This window comes from Pseudophryne corroboree, chromosome 5, assembly GCF_028390025.1.
Source record: "Pseudophryne corroboree isolate aPseCor3 chromosome 5, aPseCor3.hap2, whole genome shotgun sequence".
NCBI lineage: Eukaryota > Metazoa > Chordata > Amphibia > Anura > Myobatrachidae > Pseudophryne > Pseudophryne corroboree.
This window is the reverse complement of record NC_086448.1, coordinates 29,036,109-29,055,306: the sequence shown is the minus strand read 5'-3', so window position 1 is coordinate 29,055,306 and position 19,198 is coordinate 29,036,109. Positions and strand designations below refer to the sequence as shown.

The following is a 19,198-nucleotide window of genomic DNA, read 5'->3' as shown; positions in this document are numbered from 1 at the left end:
GCCCCACAGTATGTTAAAGCCCCGTGCTGGGATCTACCCAAATCCTCCACTCACCTTTTTTTTTACTTTGCCCTCTCTGTCACCCCTTTTTTTTCACACGGGCCCTGCTCTCTCTGCCACCCCACTATATTTTTTATATATTTGTATAAGGTTCTCCTTGCCCTCTACTCATACTTTCATTGTGGGTCCTCTTACATTTGCCGTACATATCATTCAGTCCTTTCCTCCCCGCCATTTTTAACATCTGCAATTCAGGGACTCCCTCCCTCCTCCCACCCTACTGCAATACTTACTACTGTTCTCATTGTCTTTTCTCCAACAGCACATCAGAGAGCAGGGCACCATCAAGTGCCACTATGAGGCCACGCCCCCTGATCCATGTGGAACCAGATGACTGATGGATACCGCAAGGAGACGTCATGACAAATGCTGCCCGAAGCCGCCAAGGCAGTAATAGCCCTTGGGCTGCAACATATTCAGAGTTCCCCTAAAGGAAGTCCTGAATGGAACTACACTCCTCACAGACATGGCACGACACGGTAATATCATGTATGGCAGAAAGATAAGGCACGGCAGTGTGGTAAGTCCAGACACAGTGTGCCCCTCTCACCTATGTATGTATTCAGAGAAGGGTCCTTGGGGAGACGACAGCCCTCCTGCAGCAGAACAACTCTCTCTTCCACCTCTATCACCTCCTCATACAGCACCTCTGGCATCTGAATCTCCTGAAATAGAAGCCACAAACACAGTCTCCTGAAACTATCCTGCAGGCCATTTATACAGGATGTCATGAAGTTCACAAATACCTCTCTGTACATCAAGTGGTTTTGAGAACATGCATAACGTGGCCCAAATAAGTGATCAGTGCAGCATCATAGATGGATAGTGTGATACAAATATATGTATATTGTGTACTACTGAATCAGACAATGTATATTCACCGTAACACATCATCTGTGATAGAACATAGATAATATTTACTATTTTTCATTAGAATGTGGACTTGCCAAGTCAAAGATCTTGGGTCGCGCCTGGTTCCCAATGTGGAGCAGATCCCTGAAGCCTTTCGTTATCAGCAGAGCGATCCTTTCCCCCTTCCGTTCCAGCAGGGCATTGGTGGCCACAGTTGTCCCCATTCGAATCCATTCTATCTGCTTTGTATCCAAAGGGTGGTCCCGGGGAACGGTACAACCTGTTTCCTGCATTGCAAGCAACCATTAGACTTCACATGTCACAGGACACTCTACATGACTCCTCCTCCTGTCAATCCACAGGACACGCTACATGACTCCTCCTCCCGTCAATCCACAGGACACTCTACATGACTCCTCTTCCCGTCAATCCACAGGACACTCTACATGACTCCTCCTCCCGTCAATCCACAGGACACTCTACATGGAACACTCTACATAAATCCTCCTCCTGTCAATCCACAAAACACTCTACATGACTCCTCCTCCTGTCCTGTCAATCCACAGAACACTGTACATGACTCCTCCTCCCGTCAGTCCACAGAACACTCTACATGACTCTTCCTCCCATCAATCCACAGAACACTCTACATGAGTCCTCCACCGGTCAGTCTACAGAACACTCTACATGACTCCTCCTCCCGTCAATCCACAGAACACTCTAAATGACTCCTCTTCCCGTCAATCCACAGAACACTCTACATGACTCCTCCCGTCAATCCACAAAACACTCTACATGACTCCTCCTCCCGTCAATCCACAGAACACTCTACATGACTCCTCCTCCCGTCAAGCCACAGAACACTCTACATGACTCCTCATCCCGTCAATCCACAGAACACTCTACATGACTCCTCCTCCTGTCAATCCACTGAACACTCTACATGACTCCTCATCCCGTCAATCCACAGAACACTCGACATGACTACTCCTCCTGTCAATCCACAGAACACTCTACATGACTCCTCATCCCGTCAATCCACAGAACACTCTACATGACTCCTCATCCCGTCAATCCACAGAACACTCTACATGACTCCTCCTCCCGTCAATCCACTGAACACTCTACATGACTCCTCCTCCCGTCAATCTACAGAACACTCTACATAACTAGCTAGCACCATGGCACCTGAGTATTGCAAATAATTACCCTTACTGCCATGATGACAACATTCCTAATAACTTGGACCCTATACATAGGTAAAACTAAAGGGAGAACACAGAGAGTCTATAAATGGCACTAGGTGAGTAAAATGGGGAAACAAATTGCAGTTTTGACTCTCTCACCTCCTCTAGGATCCGCCGGATGCCCTCGGTGGGAGCGTCCTTGTAGTTTGCTGGGTCCTCGGACAGCAATTTCATCACACGAACCTTTCCCCCAGGACATCGGGCAAACACATCCGTGAATGTCCCACCACGGTCTATGGCAAACTGGAACTTTTCTATGTCGCCCATTATTGCTGAGACGCCACCTACAGGGGAAAAGAGATCATCGCCTGTGTTACACTTACTGAGTTACCATCACAGCAGGATTTGTAGACTCGTGCTGGAGAGATTTTCTTCTGTATGCAGAGATTCTTTTATTTTATTATTACTTCTTATTGGTTGTTTTGGTTATGGAATTCCTCCTCTTTATTATACTGTTATCTGTCTGTTAACCAGACCTACTAATGGGTAGATGTTTCCATCTAGCGAGGTCACTACCTTCACTCTTTTCACTGTTTGATACATAAACCCTCAAGTAGACCTACAGATGACGAGTTTTGTGGCATGACGATGATGATCTTGTCTGACCTAACGTCCCTGGTGGCCAGCGGTTACTTATACCCCTTTCGCTCCACCGCAAAAACCCGGGTTATTGCTGGGCTAACCCAAATCGCGGCTTATTGTGAAAGGGTTAACCTGGGTAGCTACCCGAGTTGGTCTGGGAAGGATCCGGGTTACAGGGCAGCATGAACGGGTAACCCGGGTCCTCCTCAGCATAGTGAGAGCCGCATTCCGGGCACTTGGAGGTAATCTCATCTCCAAGTCCTGGCAGAGGGAAGTCCTGCTAATATCTCGGGTCCAGCCTGTGGTGGGAACAGGTTTCAAGCTGCTGCGACACAGCTTTAAACTAGGGTCCGGTGACTCGGGACTTTGGTCTGAAAGGGGTAATACCTGGCCTGGGTGGCTGCTTCTAGGATGTGTGACCCTCGCAACCTAACCCTAACCATCGGCATTCTGCTTTTCATCATTTCACATTCTGAGCATGTCAACCTGGTGCCTGTCGATAAGTGGCCCGAAATTGACATCAGTGTTGACATTGTGGTACCAACATTATGAACGTTGTCATGGTCACCGTCGGCCATTTGACTCGATACCTGTCTGCACATTTGGGCCATGATGCCCTGCAGGCCCATCTATGGGAGCAGATACCGCCCTGGGGAAAAGACCTGGTAACAGGAAGGACCATTATGAATCCTCCTCTAAGTGACCACAGCTACTCCCAGGACTATACATGCAGGTGACACAAGCCGAGACAGTGTCATCACCTGGGTGCAATCATTCTATAGTGTCTTCTCTGTACAGCAACTCACCTGAGAGATTTCCTATTGGCTGTAGAAGGCCCAGGCAATGTTTCTGTACGGAGTCTGCTGGGACTTGTAGCCCACTGACGGCCGGAGAGCTGCAGGGCTTCTGCCGTTACAGGACGGTGTCTGGTGAAACACCTGACACAGCAGATATCTTCCACATTCTTCTCACACAATCATTAACACTTTTCCCAGCCTGCTAATATTAACCACGGGAACCCAATTCCGCTCCAAGGCAGAAGATTCTGTGCAAGGTCGTAGGAACATGGGCCCTCATTCCGAGTTGATCGGTCGCAAGGCGAATTTAGCAGAGTTACACACGCTAAGCCGCCGCCTACTGGGAGTGAATCTTAGCTTCTTAAAATTGCGACCGATGTATTCGCAATATTGCGATTACTAACTACTTAGCAGTTTCAGAGTAGCTCCAGACTTACTCTGCCTGTGCGATCAGTTCAGTGCTTGTCGTTCCTGGTTGACGTCACAAACACACCCAGCGTTCGCCCAGGCACTCCCACCGTTTCCCCGGCCACTCCTGCGTTTTTTCCGGAAACGGTAGCGTTTTCAGCCACACGCCCCTGAAACGCCGTGTTTCCGCCCAGTAACACCCATTTCCTGTCAATCACATTACGATCGCCGGAGCGAAGAAAAAGCCGTGAGTAAAAATACTATCTTCATAGTAAAGTTACTTGGCGCAGTCGCAGTGCGAACATTGCGCATGCGTACTAAGCGGATTTTCACTGCGATGCGATGAAAAATACCGAGCGAACAACTCGGAATGAGGGCCATGGTCCCCAGGGGTTTATACAGCACTGTACAATGGTTATTCTATTATTTCCCACTGCAGAACTTTATTCCGCTCTCTATATGCCAAGGATCGTAGATACATTACATCAATTATTCCTATTTAAGTATGTACAGTCCCCTTTCCCTGGAAAGACCCCAGATGGGGCTGTACTCCACACTTCTCAAACATACACATCCCGCCCAGGGCGTACAGCTAAACTGATGCTTTGGTGAGCAGGGGGAGCGTGTTAATTAAGAATATATTGTTATATTGCACAAGAGAGAAATCTATCAAATTAGGTGATAAATATTAAGGAGGCAGTCATGATCAAAGAAATACGTAACATGTAGCAAAATACAATACGAATACAGAGAGCATCCTAGTGACCTTTATACAATACAGAGAGCATCCTAGTGACCTTTATACAATAGAGAGAACATCCTAGTGACCTTTATACAATACAGAGAGCATCCTAGTGACATTTATACAATACAGAGAGCATCCTAGTGATCTTTATACAATACAAAGAGCATCCTAGTGACCTTTACACAATACAGAGAGCATCCTAGTGACCTTTACACAATACAGAGAGCATCCTAGTGACCTTTATCTAATACAGAGAGCATCCTAGTGACCTTTGTACAATACAGAGCGCATCCTAGTGACCTTTACACAATACAGAGAGCATCACAACGGAAAATACCTGCTCCCCATGGGATAGCCTCCCAAGCAGAGCCCCCTATGGCATCATTACTGCTCCCATATCAAATTTTGGGGACTGGGGGCGCAGTGTCGCACCCATCCACATGTAGTGGCTGCCGCCTTCTGTAATGAATGAGAAAGGTTGCTAGTGATGAGAGTGCCAACTTGTATCTTTTCATATTTCCTTGTTAAAGGTCAGCTAAGATTCCCAATTTACAAGTAGATAGGATTACGAAAAATTTCCAGCACTAGGCAGCAGGCGAAAATAGTGAAACAATATTGTCACAATATGTGACGATAAGAAATGATAGCTATCGGGGAAAAAGTGTACAGAATAATAAATAGGCCTCATTGGATTTCTAATCCTGCCCTTTACAATCTCCTCTGTAATAGGTGAATTAGATTTTTTTAACTAATATTACACAATATTACATAATACACAAATTCAAGTGCTGATTTACCCTGTAAATCATATTTATAAGCATTGTTCTATTTTAGATTGATTGTATATAGGTATATTGTCTTTCCATTTTCCATATTCAGTACATAGATTTATGGTATTCACATTCCATTTTATTCACTCATACTTACTCATTCTGTCAATAACTTATTTTTAATTGACACTGCATGGAAAACATTACACAGCCTACTGTACTGTAAATGATTGCAGCGTATTGGGTTAGTGCCATCGTTTCATCCGCTTAGCTGCTCATTACTCCGGCACACTGTGTAATTAATCTTCCATTTATTTAATTTTTGCAATTGGTGATTATTTAATAAAATATAAATAATTACCCGTTTTGTACCGAGAGGTTTGAAATTCAGATTTAACACGGATCCTACTTATGAATTCAGGGGCAGATGTATTAACCTGGAGAAGGCATAAGGAAGTGATAAACCAGTGATAAGTGCAAGGTGATAAATGCACCAGCCAATCAGCTCCTAACTGTCAATTTACATATCGGAGCTGATTGGTTGGTGCGTTTATCACGTTGCACTTATCACTGTTTTATCACTTCCTTATGCCTTCTCCGGGTTAATATCCGGGTTCCTTATGCCTTCTCCGGGTATGCCCCCCTCATTCTCATACCCAACCGAACTAAGATCTGATCAAAATGTTATCCCAATCCTACTTCTGCCACTAGTTACCTGCTATTGTGTCTTTTTTTTTTTTTTTTCTCTCCATTGCTCGCTTCCAACCCACCATGTGTTTTCCTGTAATGTTTACCTCCACTGATTGCACACCTTTCCATTGTGCCCTACATGCAGGGTACATCATACTATTACTTAAGCATCAGTTTTCCCATATATGAACTTGGCCCTTGCATGGCTCACCTCCCACAGTGTAACCTTCAAAGTGCGCCCAACATGGCTGCCCCATATGGTACACTTGTGGATGGGATGAAAAAATACATGGACCTTGTGGTTTTGTTGGAACCCTACTCTAAACTGTAGGACTCTGAAATCACCCCCATTTTGTGTCATCTCTTCTAGGGGTAGACTATTCCACCTGGGTAATCCTACGCTTAGCGCCCAAGATGGCTGCTGCACTTGGTACCTATAAGGGTGGAATACACAACCCTTGGAAGTTATTACCCAAAATGCCTTCACCAATCCTGCATTATGCTTTCTGTGGACTTAAGATTTTTCTTTTATGTCTGTGTTGCTTGTCTATTGTTGTATTACTCAAATCCTCTGTATCATGTGCATTGTTTTTGATGTCTGTAAAGCGCCTTGAGTCCTGTTGGAGAAAGAGCGCTATATAAATAAAAATAAGAATTTACTTACCGATAATTCTATTTCTCGGAGTCCGTAGTGGATGCTGGGGTTCCTGAAAGGACCATGGGGAATAGCGGCTCCGCAGGAGACAGGGCACAAAAAAGTAAAGCTTTACTAGGTCAGGTGGTGTGCACTGGCTCCTCCCCCTATGACCCTCCTCCAGACTCCAGTTAGGTACTGTGCCCGGACGAGCATACACAATAAGGGAGGCATTTTGAATCCCGGGTAAGACTCATACCAGCCACACCAATCACACCGTACAACTTGTGATCTAAACCCAGTTAACAGTATGACAACAGAAAGGGCCTCTTAAAGATGGCTCCTTAACAATAACCCGAATTAGTTAACAATAACTATGTACAAGTATTGCAGATAATCCGCACTTGGGATGGGCGCCCAGCATCCACTACGGACTCCGAGAAATAGAATTATCGGTAAGTAAATTCTTATTTTCTCTATCGTCCTAAGTGGATGCTGGGGTTCCTGAAAGGACCATGGGGATTATACCAAAGCTCCCAAACGGGCGGGAGAGTGCGGATGACTCTGCAGCACCGAATGAGAGAACTCCAGGTCCTCCTTTGCCAGGGTATCAAATTTGTAAAATTTTACAAACGTGTTCTCCCCCGACCACGTAGCTGCTCGGCAGAGTTGTAATGCCGAGACCCCTCGGGCAGCCGCCCAAGATGAGCCCACCTTCCTTGTGGAGTGGGCTTTTACAGTTTTAGGCTGTGGCAGGCCTGCCACAGAATGTGCAAGTTGAATTGTGTTACAAATCCAACGAGCAATCGACTGCTTAGAAGCAGGTGCGCCCAACTTGTTGGGTGCATACAATATAAACAGCGAGTCAGATTTTCTGACTCCAGCCGTCCTTGCAATGTATATTTTTAAGGCTCTGACAACGTCCAACAACTTGGAGTCCTCCAAGTCGCTAGTGGCCGCAGGCACCACAATAGGTTGGTTCAGATGAAATGCTGATACCACTTTAGGGAGAAAATGCGGACGAGTCCGCAGTTCTGCCCTATCCGAATGGAAGATTAGATAAGGACTTTTATAAGATAAAGCCGCCAATTCAGATACTCTCCTGGCAGAGGCCAGGGCTAGTAACATAGTCACTTTCAATGTGAGATATTTCAAATCCACCTTTTTCAATGGTTCAAACCAATGGGATTTGAGGAAATCTAAAACTACATTTAGATCCCACGGTGCCACCGGAGGCACCACAGGAGGCTGTATATGCAGTACTCCCTTGACAAAAGTCTGGACCTCAGGGACAGAGGCCAATTCTTTTTGGAAGAATATTGACAGGGCCGAAATTTGAACCTTAATGGATCCCAATTTGAGACCCATAGATAATCCTGATTGCAGGAAATGTAGGAAACGACCCAGTTGGAATTCCTCCGTCGGAACCCTCCGATCCTCGCACCACGCTACATATTTTCGCCAAATGCGGTGATAATGTTTCACGGTGACTTCCTTCCGTGCCTTAATCAAGGTAGGAATGACTTCTTCTGGAATGCCTTTCCCTTTTAGGATCTGGCGTTCAACCGCCATGCCGTCAAACGCAGCCGCGGTAAGTCTTGAAAAAGACAGGGACCCTGCTGTAGCAGGTCCCTTCTCAGAGGTAGAGGCCACGGTTCGTCCGTGAGCATCTCTTGAAGTTCCGGATACCAAGTCCTTCTCGGCCAATCCGGAACCACTAGTATTGTTCTTACTCTTCTTTGCCGTATGATCTTCAATACCTTTGGTATGAGCGGTAGAGGAGGAAACACATACACTGACTGGTACACCCAAGGAGTTACCAGTGCGTCCACAGCTATTGCCTGTGGATCTCTTGACCTGGCGCAATATTTGTCCAGTTTCTTGTTGAGGCGAGACGCCATCATGTCTACAATTGGTCTTTCCCAACGGTCTATTAACATGTTGAAGACTTCTGGATGTAGACCCCACTCTCCCGGATGAAGATCGTGTCTGCTGAGGAAGTCTGCTTCCCAGTTGTCCACGCCCGGGATGAACACTGCTGACAGTGCTATCACGTGATTCTCCGCCCAGCGAAGAATCTTGGCAGCTTCTGCCATTGCACTCCTGCTTCTTGTGCCGCCCTGCCTGTTTACATGGGCGACCGCCGTGATGTTGTCCGACTGAATCAACACCGGCTTTCCTTGCAGGAGAAGTTCCGCCTGGCTTAGAGCATTGTAGATTGCTCTTAGTTCCAGAATGTTTATGTGAAGAGACTTTTCCAGACTCGTCCATACTCCCTGGAAGTTTCTTCCTTGTGTGACTGCTCCCCAGCCTCTCAGGCTGGCGTCCGTGGTCACCAGGATCCAATCCTGAATGCCGAATCTGCGGCCTTCTAATAGGTGAGCCTTCTGCAACCACCACAGAAGTGACACCCTTGTCTTTGGTGACAGGGTTATTCGCAGGTGCATCTGCAGATGCGACCCTGACCATTTGTCCAACAGATCCCTTTGGAATATTCTTGCATGGAATCTGCCGAATGGAATTGCTTCGTAAGAAGCCACCATTTTTCCCAGGACTCTTGTGCATTGATGTACTGACACTTTTCCTGGTTTTAGGAGGTTCCTGACCAGATCGGATAACTCCTTGGCTTTTTCCTCTGGAAGGAAAACCTTTTTCTGAACCGTGTCCAGAATCATTCCTAGGAACAGCAGACGAGTTGTCGGGATTAAATGGGATTTTGGAATATTCAGAATCCACCCGTGTTGTCTTAGCACCTCTTGAGATAGTGCTAAAGCTGTCTCCAGCTGTTCTCTGGACCTTGCCCTTATTAGGAGATCGTCCAAGTATGGGATAACTAATACGCCTTTTCTTCGAAGAAGAATCATCATCTCGGCCATTACCTTGGTAAAGACCCGAGGCGCCGTGGACAATCCGAACGGCAGCGTCTGAAACTGATAGTGACAGTTTTGAACAATGAACCTGAGGTACCCCTGGTGTGCGGGGTAAATCGGAACGTGTAGATACGCATCCTTGATGTCCAAGGATACCATAAAGTCCCCTTCTTCCAGGTTCGCTATCACTGCTCTGAGTGACTCCATCTTGAACTTGAACTTTTTTATGTAGAGGTTCAAGGACTTCAGATTTAGAATAGGCCTTACCGAGCCATCCGGCTTCGGTACCACAAATAGAGTGGAATAATACCCCTTTCCTTGTTGTAATAGGGGTACTTTGACTATCACCTGCTGAGCGTACAGCTTGTGAATGGCTTCCAACACCCTCTCCCTTTCGGAAGAGACGGTTGGTAAGGCAGACTTCAGGAAACGATGAGGAGGATCCGTCTCTAATTCCAACCTGTACCCCTGAGATATTATCTGCAGGATCCAGGGGTCTACCTGCGAGTGAGCCCACTGCGCGCTGTAATTTTTGAGACGGCCCCCCACTGTCCCCGAGTCCGCTTGAGAGGCCCCAGCGTCATGCTGAGGTTTTTGCAGGAGCCGGGGAGGGCTTCTGTTCCTGGGAAGGAGCTGCCTGTTGGTGTCTCTTCCCTCTTCCTCTGCCTCGTGGCAGGTACGACAAGCCCTTTGCTCTCTTATTTTTGTAGGAGCGAAAAGGCTGCGGTTGAAAGGTCGGTGCCTTTCTCTGTTGGGGAGTGACTTGAGGTAAAAAAGTGGATTTCCCGGCAGTAGCCGTGGCCACCAAGTCTGATAGACCAACTCCAAATAACTCCTCCCCTTTATACGGCAAAACCTCCATGTGACGTTTTGAATCCGCATCGCCTGTCCACTGTCGTGTCCATAAGGCTCTTCTGGCTGAAATGGACATAGCACTCACCCGAGATGCCAGTGTGCAAATATCCCTCTGTGCATCACGCATATAGATAAATGCATCCTTTATTTGTTCTAACGACAGTAAAACATTGTCCCTATCTAGGGTATCAATATTTTCAATCAGGGATTCTGACCAAACTACTCCAGCACTGCACATCCAGGCAGTTGCTATAGCTGGTCGTAGTATAACACCTGCATGTGTGTATATATTCTTTTGAATAACTTCCATCTTTCTATCTGATGGATCCTTAAGTGCGGCCGTCTCAGGAGAGGGTAACGCCACTTGTTTGGATAAGCGTGTGAGCGCCTTGTCCACCTTAGGGGGTGTTTCCCAGCGCGCCCTAACCTCTGGCGGGAAAGGGTATAATGCCAATAACTTTTTTGAAATTATCAACTTTTTATCAGGAGCAACCCACGCTTCATCACACACGTCATTTAATTCTTCTGATTCAGGAAAAACTGTTTGTAGTTTTTTCACACCATACATAATACCCTGTTTTACGGTATCTGTAGTATCAGCTAAATGTAACGTCTCCTTCATTGCCAAAATCATATAACGTGTGGCCCTACTGGAAAATACGTTTGAATTTCTACCGTCGTCACTGGAATCAGTGCCCGTGTCTGGGTCTGTGTCGACCGACTGAGGCAAAGGGCGTTTTACAGCCCCTGACGGTGTTTGAGGCGCCTGGACAGGCATTAATTGATTGTCCGGCCGCCTCATGTCCTCAACTGACTGTTTAAGGGAAGATAAACCATCACGTAATTCCACAAATAAAGGCATCCATTCTGGTGTCGACCCCCTGGGGGGTGACATCTGCATATTTGGCAATTGCTCCGCCTCCACACCAATATCGTCCTCATACATGTCGACACCACGTACCGACACACACCGCAAACTCACAGGGAATGCTCTAATGAAGACAGGACCCACTAGCCCTTTTGGGGAGACAGAGGGAGAGTCTGCCAGCACACACCACAAAGCGCTATATATACAAGGGATATCCTTATATTAAGTGCTCCCTTATAGCTGCTTTAATATATATATATATAGCCATTAATGTGCCCCCCCTCTCTGTTTTACCCTGTTTCTGTAGTGCAGTGCAGGGGAGAGACCTGGGAGCCGTTCTGACCAGCGGAGCTGTGACAGAAAATGGCGCCGTGTGCTGAGGAGATAGGCCCCGCCCCTTTTTCGGCGGGTTCTTCTCCCGCTATTTTTCCAGTCAGGCAGGGGTTAAATATCTCCATATAGCCCCTATGGGCTATATGTGAGGTATTTTTAGCCTTGTATAAGGTTTATATTTGCCTCTCAGAGCGCCCCCCCCCAGCGCTCTGCACCCTCAGTGACTGCCCAGTGAAGTGTGCTGAGAGGAAAATGGCGCACAGCTGCAGTGCTGTGCGCTACCTTATGAAGACTGAGGAGTCTTCAGCCGCCGGTTTCCGGACCTCTTCACGCTTCAGCATCTGCAAGGGGGTCGGCGGCGCGGCTCCGGGACCGGACTCCACGGCTGGGCCTGTGTTCGATCCCTCTGGAGCTAATGGTGTCCAGTAGCCAAGCAGCAAATCCACTCTGCATGCAGGTGAGTTTACTACTTTCCCCCTAAGTCCCACGTTGCAGTGATCCTGTTGCCAGCAGGACTCACTGTAAAGAAAAAAACCTAAACTAAACTTTCTCTAAGCAGCTCTTTAGGAGAGCCACCTAGATTGCACCCTTCTCGTTCGGGCACAAAATCTAACTGGAGTCTGGAGGAGGGTCATAGGGGGAGGAGCCAGTGCACACCACCTGACCTAGTAAAGCTTTACTTTTTTGTGCCCTGTCTCCTGCGGAGCCGCTATTCCCCATGGTCCTTTCAGGAACCCCAGCATCCACTTAGGACGATAGAGAAATTATTATTATTATTATTATTAATACATCTGCCCCACTGTTCGCTCGGCTGGCCTGAATATCATGTGTCAGCACTGTGTAAGTTCCCTCATGTATTACGTGACTGGAGCTGAACTGTTTGTATTAATGCTGCAACCGCGCTGGCAGCATAAATCTCCGCTCCCAGCCCAATGACCTCTCCGTGTTCTCAGAGGTGACAAGTACTGGCCTACAGCTGTTTGCGTTAGATAAGCACAGTGATCAGCGGATGGCAGCTGCCCAATGTGAGTGTGTGCTGTGACTTTCTGTATGTAATAGGATTACTGTCCTGCAAAAATATACGCATTAGGGCCGATATAGGGGGTCATTCCGAGTTGATCGTAGCACTTAAAGAGTAGCTCCCGACCAGCGCAGCTTTAGCGTGCTGGCCGGGAGCTACTCGTCGCTCCCCGGCCCGCAGCGGCTGCGTATGAAGTCACGCAGCCGCCGCCGCGGCCCGGTCCCCCAACGGTCCGGCCACGCTTAACGCCGCCATCCAGGCCCCTCCCACCCATAAACCGCCTCTGCCTCAAAGGCAATCGCTAGGCAACGACGGCTGGCATGCGCTGGCGCACTGCGGCGCATGCGCAGTTCCGACCCGATCGCTGCGCTGCGGGAAACTGCAGCGAGCGATCGGTTCGGAATGACCCCCATAAAACTGAACTCAACCTTCATGACTTGCTTTTATCTCCCACGTTTTCAGATCGTGCCCTCTAAGCCGCAGCAGCGGGGTAGGGGCGACGACAGCTGGGGTTTCAGAAAAACCGGTGGCGTGTAAAAAAACACTGACCGTCCTGAGTAACACGATCAATGGTCACGCAGATGGTCCAATGCTGCGTCTGCGGACGCAACAGCGGATACGAGAAGCCGGCACAAGACGCCTCCTGCAGTATTTGTATATAATTGCACAGCCGCTGCGTACGAGGGGCCTGATTCGGAAATGCCCATTAACCTAATGGCGGTGCACAAGTGCTGGACCCATTCTGTGGATGTGCAGAACGGGTCCTGCGTGGTCACACATGGTGCTCCCTGAGTCGCAGCCAGACAAACTGTGCAACTGCGTACATTTCCCAATCAGGCCCTCAGTGGTCTGTTCAAAAAGAAGAGTAACATTTAAAAAACTGCCTCTTTTCACAAGTACCGCGGTGTTTCTATATTTTGTAGTGCCGGGATAAACCTTTCAGTCTGTCTTGGTGAGGAAAAAGCGGGCAACTACGAAAGACGGCTTTGTCTGGCTGTTGCCCACTGTACCGAAGGCCCGCGGCACATGCGTCGGGAGCCCACGGATCCGCAGGGCTTAATGCACTGTGGGAAAGAGCAGAAGATAATGCTTCAGTGCCAGTACTCATAACGCCATCTGCAGATGCATTATGTGCTTTACAAAACTTTTGCTTTATGAAACTATTACTTTAAATTGCAGATGTGCCTGGGCCCCATTGTTATCTATGGAGACGGCATGTCTGTAGAGCGTGATGCGAAACAGTGGAGATCTGACAAATTCTCTTCCGTTTCTGCTCTTTTTAAATAGACAGGAGCCAGGGCCGGATTAAGCCATCGGGTGAGCCGGGGGCGCGCCCCCACTCCTACGACCCACCCACCCCCATAACACTTTTCAGGAATCACAGAGTCCCAGCTGCTATACGAAATACAGACTGCTATGAAGCAAGGACGGATCTAGACTTTTCTTTTAGGGGGGGCGGTTTACTGTTTAATCTTGACTCCTCCCCTCTCTAGTCCCAACTCCTCCCATCTACAATCCTAACTCCTCCTCTCTCAATTCCTGAAAAACTGAACTTTTTGAGTGAGACTGAGATAGTGCTTTGTGATTGTTCTATGTACATGTGACTTTGCTCTGGGGTAACTGTATTTATTAGCCCTAGTACCCACACACCTGCAAGTGAGGGGCATATGCTCTGTAACCCTTGCTCTCCTGGCTCCTCTGTGCTTCTGTGGTATAGGCTGCAGCACAGCGTTCTGCCTCAGGCTCTCCCTGGAGAGCTCTCTTCAGCTCAAAAGTGGGTGTGGCTATGACTGTGTTAGGGAGGGGCGGTCGCCCCCTTCGCCCCCCCTAAATCCGGCCCTGCTATGAAGTGTGCCTATCATTGAACTTGGAAATCACTCACAATGAGTAATAGCAACACCGCCTCATGGACTGTCATTCCTTGCTGGCATGTCACCCTATTGCTGTCATCACCAGTCACTTCTGCTTCATCTGCTTGGGTTGGAAGTAAAACAATTGTATCCATCACCCTGTATTAATATCCTTGCTGGCCGGGGTTAAAAAGGATGTCGGTCCTAGCAAACCTTGCTAGGTGATTGTTTCCAGTCTGGATAACTGTGTATCCTCTAAACCTCACTGTGTGCCTGGTAACTTTATTACTATTCTCAATTCTACGTGCCTTCAGCTTCCATTCAGACTACGCACCTGTGTTACGGATAATGGAGGTCATTCACACCTGATCGCTGGGCTGCTAATTTTGCTGTCCTGCGTTCAGCTAGTCGCCGCCTCCAGGGGGAGTGTATATTTGCTGTGCAAGTGTGCGATTGCATGTGTGCGTCGAGCTGCTAAAATTCACTGTGCGCAGCCCTGGACTTACTCCGACAGTGCGATCACATCAGGCTGATCAGGGCCGGAGCCGACGTCACACACCCTCCCTGAAAACGCTTGGGAACTCCTGTGTTTTTCCGGACACTCCCAGTAAATGGTCGGTTACCACCCACAAACAGCCTCCTCCTGTCTATCACCGTGCGAACGCCAGTGCGAACGGATTTTTCGCACCATCCTGTCGCTGACCAGCGATGCCCTGTGTTGCTGTCCAATGCGCATGCGCATTGCGGTGTATATGCATGCATATTTAGTACCTGAGCGCCCGCTGTGCGAAAACGCACAGCAGCAATCAGATCTGAATGACCCCCAATATACACAAGCTTATCAGACACCTGGACAGAATTCCTCTATGCTGGTGCTAAGCCCTGTATTACCACTATTGCCTGCGAGTGTTCTGGAACGTGCTGCTGTATTATCCCCGCTACGCCAGAGACTGTAAATGTACTAAATCTTTATATCTTTATGTGCAGTACCTGCTTCCTTACTATACCCGGTGCAATCCGCTATTGTAGTAAACATCTGGCAACGCTACACTTCTATACACGTCTACCTGCTACATAACATCTGAGGATGGCGTAAACCATTGTGGACAAGGGCCCTCATTCCGAGTTGTTCGCTCGTAAGCTGCTTTTAGCAGCATTGCACACGCTAAGCCGCCGCCCTCTGGGAGTGAATCTTAGCTTATCAAAATTGCAAACGAAAGATTCGCAATATTGCGAAAAGATTTATCTGTGCAGTTTCTGAGTAGCTCGAGACTTACTCTTCCAGTGCGATCAGTTCAGTGCTTGTCGTTCCTGGTTTGACGTCACAAACACACCCAGCGTTCGCCCAGACACTCCTCCGTTTCTCCAGCCACTGCCGCGTTTTTCCCAGAAACTGTAGCGTTTTTTCACACACTTCCATAAAACGGCCAGTTTCCGCCCAGAAACACCCACTTCCTGTCAATCACACTCCGATCACCAGAACGAAGAAAAAACCTTGTAATGCCGTGAGTAAAATACCAAACTTCTTAGCAAATTTACTTGGCGCAGTCGCAGTGCGAACATTGTGCATGCGCAATTAGCGGAAAATCGCTGCGATGCGAAGAAAATTACAGAGCAAACAACTCGGAATGAGGGCCAAAATCAGCAATTACACTTTTTGGAGTTTGTACAAAGGGGTCAGACCTTAGTCTCCATTGATAATAATGAGGAGGGTGTAGTATGGTATGCCGGCGGTCGGGCTCCCGGCGACCAGCATACCGGCGCCGGGAGCCCGACCGCCGGCTTACTGACAGTGTGGCGAGCGCAAATGAGCCCCTTGCGGGCACGGTGGGGCGCTACGCTATTTTATTCTCCCTCCAGGGGGGTCGTGGACCCCCACGAGGGAGAAAAAGTGTCGGTATGCCAGCTGTCGGGATTCCGGCGCCGGTATACTGTGTGCCGGGATTCCGACAGCCGGCATACTGAAGACCAACCAATGGGGATTGTGGTCTTCAAAGCGAATTAGACATACGTGAAATAAACCAGCTTAAGCCATACTTACCTACTCTCCCGGAAGTTGTGGGAGACTCCCAATTTTTCGGATAGTCCCCCGCACCCCCTGGAAGAGTGGGTACTCGTCCGACATCTCGCCCACTGCCTAGTGAAGCGTGCAGAGGGTGGAGACAAATGCTGGAATCGGGGAGGGGCGGGACTAAATTATGCAAACTTGCATCACTTAGCCCCACCCCTTCGAGCCTCGCTCGATGTCACAGCCCGGACCCGCCCCCCAAAGTGCCCAGATGCTTCTACCTGAGGGCTGGAGTTGAGAACCTCTGATCTACAGTATTCCCTAATTCTGTCAGTAAACCCCATAGTTACTTCCTATTCCCTGGGGGTAACCTGCCCTCCTGGACTGAACGCTTGTTATACAAGGTCAGAGACTGGTTCCTCCTGATCAGATAAAGGACAGAAAATCCCAGCAGTGATCCCAGAAAACACTGAGCCACTATTATAAAGAGTATGCACAATGCACCCCTGTATATAACTCACTGTTATAATACTGTACGCGATTTATTATATCAGAGCCTGGCACCTGAGTAATGCAGACAGGAACATGCAGCATTGTAGCCTGATGGTAAGACACCCGGGTGTGCAGGTATATTCAGGGAACAGTATAGCCAGGTGAGATGTGTTACCTGCAGCGTGTACAGTATATCCAGTCTCCTGTGATGCTGTCCGTATTCAGTGTATGAACCGATGTCAGTCTGTAATCCACATACAGTATGTCAGCCTGTAACTCCTCTCCTGCACGCAGACCACTCACTATAAATCCCCAGGTGCCAGCCTGTACTCCTCTCCTGCACACAGACCAGTCACTATAAATCCCCAGATGCCAGCCTGTATTCCTCTCCTGCACACAGACCATTCACTATAAATCCCCAGATGTCAGCCTGTACTCCTCTCCTGCACACAGCCCAGTCACTATAAATCCCCATATGCCAGCCTGTATTCCTCTCCTGCACACAGCCCATTCACTATAAATCCCCAGGTGCCAGCCTGTACTCCTTTCCTGCACACAGGCCATTCACTATAAATCCCCAGGTGCCAGCCTGTACTCCTTTCCTGCACACAGACCATTCACTATAAATCCCCAGATGCCAGCCTGTACTCTTCTCCCGCACACAGACCATTCACTATAAATCCCCAGATGCCAGCCTGTACTCCTCTCCTGCACACAGACCATTCACTATAAATCCCCAGATGCCAGCCTGTACTCCTCTCCTGCACACAGACCATTCACTAAAAATCCCCGGACGCCAGCCTGTACTCCTCTCCTGCACACAGACCATGAACTATAAATCCCCGGACGCCAGCCTGTACTCCTCTCCTGCACACAGACCATTCACTATAAATCCCCAGATGCCAGCCTGTACTCTTCTCCCGCACACAGACCATTCACTATAAATCCCCAGATGTCAGCCTGTACTCCTTTCCTGCACACAGACCATTCACTATAAGTCCCCAGATGCCAGCCTGTACTCCTCTCCTGCACACAGACCATTCACTATAAATCCCCAGGTGCCAGCCTGTACTCCTCTCCTGCACACAGACCATTCACTATAAATCCCCAGATGCCAGCCTGTACTCCTCTCCTGCACACAGACCATTCACTATAAATCCCCAGATGCCAGCCTGTACTCCACTCCTGCACACAGACCATTCACTATAAATCCCCAGGTGCCAGCCTGTACTCCTTTCCTGCACACAGACCATTCACTATAAATCCCCAGATGCCAGCCTGTACTCTTCTCATGCACACAGACCAGTCACTATAAATCCCCGGACGCCAGCCTGTACTCCTCTCCTGCACACAGACTCACCATACATCTGACCATGTGTCTTGTCTCCTGCACTGGAAGAGTTAAAGCACTCCATAATCCAGGTTTATAGACACGCCTCCTCGGCAGCCAATTATAAGCAAGGAGTGGAGAATGGCCACTTGTGATTGGCTTGAGCAGAAGGCAAGTCCCAGCCCTGCAGTCACTGTCTATAAACTGAGGAGTAAACCATGTGTGCAGGGCTGTGTACTGTACATGTATAACTCCTGTAAGGTGCGGCCTCCATGGTTCCAGCACATCCCATAGATCAGGCATTCCCAACCACGGTCCTCGAGGCACACCAACAGTGCAGGTTTTAGTGATATCCAGGCTTCAGCACAGGTGACTTAATTAGTAGCTCAGTTATTTTGATTTAACCATCTGTGCTGCAGCCTGGATATCACTAAAACCTGCACTGTTGGTGTGCCTTGAGGACCGTGGTTGGGAATGCCTGCCAAAGATGCTCAATCAGTCTGAGATCTGGGAAATTTGGAGGCCAAAGTAGCGCACTGATCTCTCCGTCATGTTCTGCAGTCAGTTCCTGAGCAATGATTGCAGTGTGGCCGGGTGCATTATGCTGCTGACATTAGGGAAAACCATTACCATGAAGGGGTGTACTTGGCCTGCAGCAATGTATAGGTAGGTACAGGTAGGTGGTGCATGTCAGAGTAACATCCACATGAATGGCAGGACCCAGTGTTTCCCAGCAGTACAGTGCCCAGAGCATCACACTGCCTCCGCCAGCCTACTTCCCATAGC

At 48.4% G+C, this 19,198-nt stretch overlaps 1 protein-coding gene across 7 annotated transcripts in view; it reads right to left on the bottom strand.

Moving 5' to 3' along the window:
- OPLAH (5-oxoprolinase, ATP-hydrolysing) overlaps positions 1-19,198 on the bottom strand; it is a 115,507-nt gene that overhangs the window by 87,659 nt on the left and 8,650 nt on the right. For 4 of the 7 annotated variants that reach the window (XM_063921162.1, XM_063921168.1, XM_063921167.1 and 1 more), the window contains exons 2-4: positions 2,259-2,443; positions 1,008-1,199; positions 611-725 (exon numbers count right to left, since the gene is read on the bottom strand). In XM_063921162.1, coding sequence (XP_063777232.1) covers positions 611-725; positions 1,008-1,199; positions 2,259-2,426 — 475 coding nt within the window. In that variant the 5' untranslated portion in view covers positions 2,427-2,443. Of the gene's footprint in view, positions 1-610; positions 726-1,007; positions 1,200-2,258; positions 2,444-17,257; positions 17,372-18,442; positions 18,492-19,198 lie in introns of those variants that run through there. The other 3 variants (XM_063921165.1, XM_063921163.1, XM_063921164.1) reach the window with 3 other exon arrangements.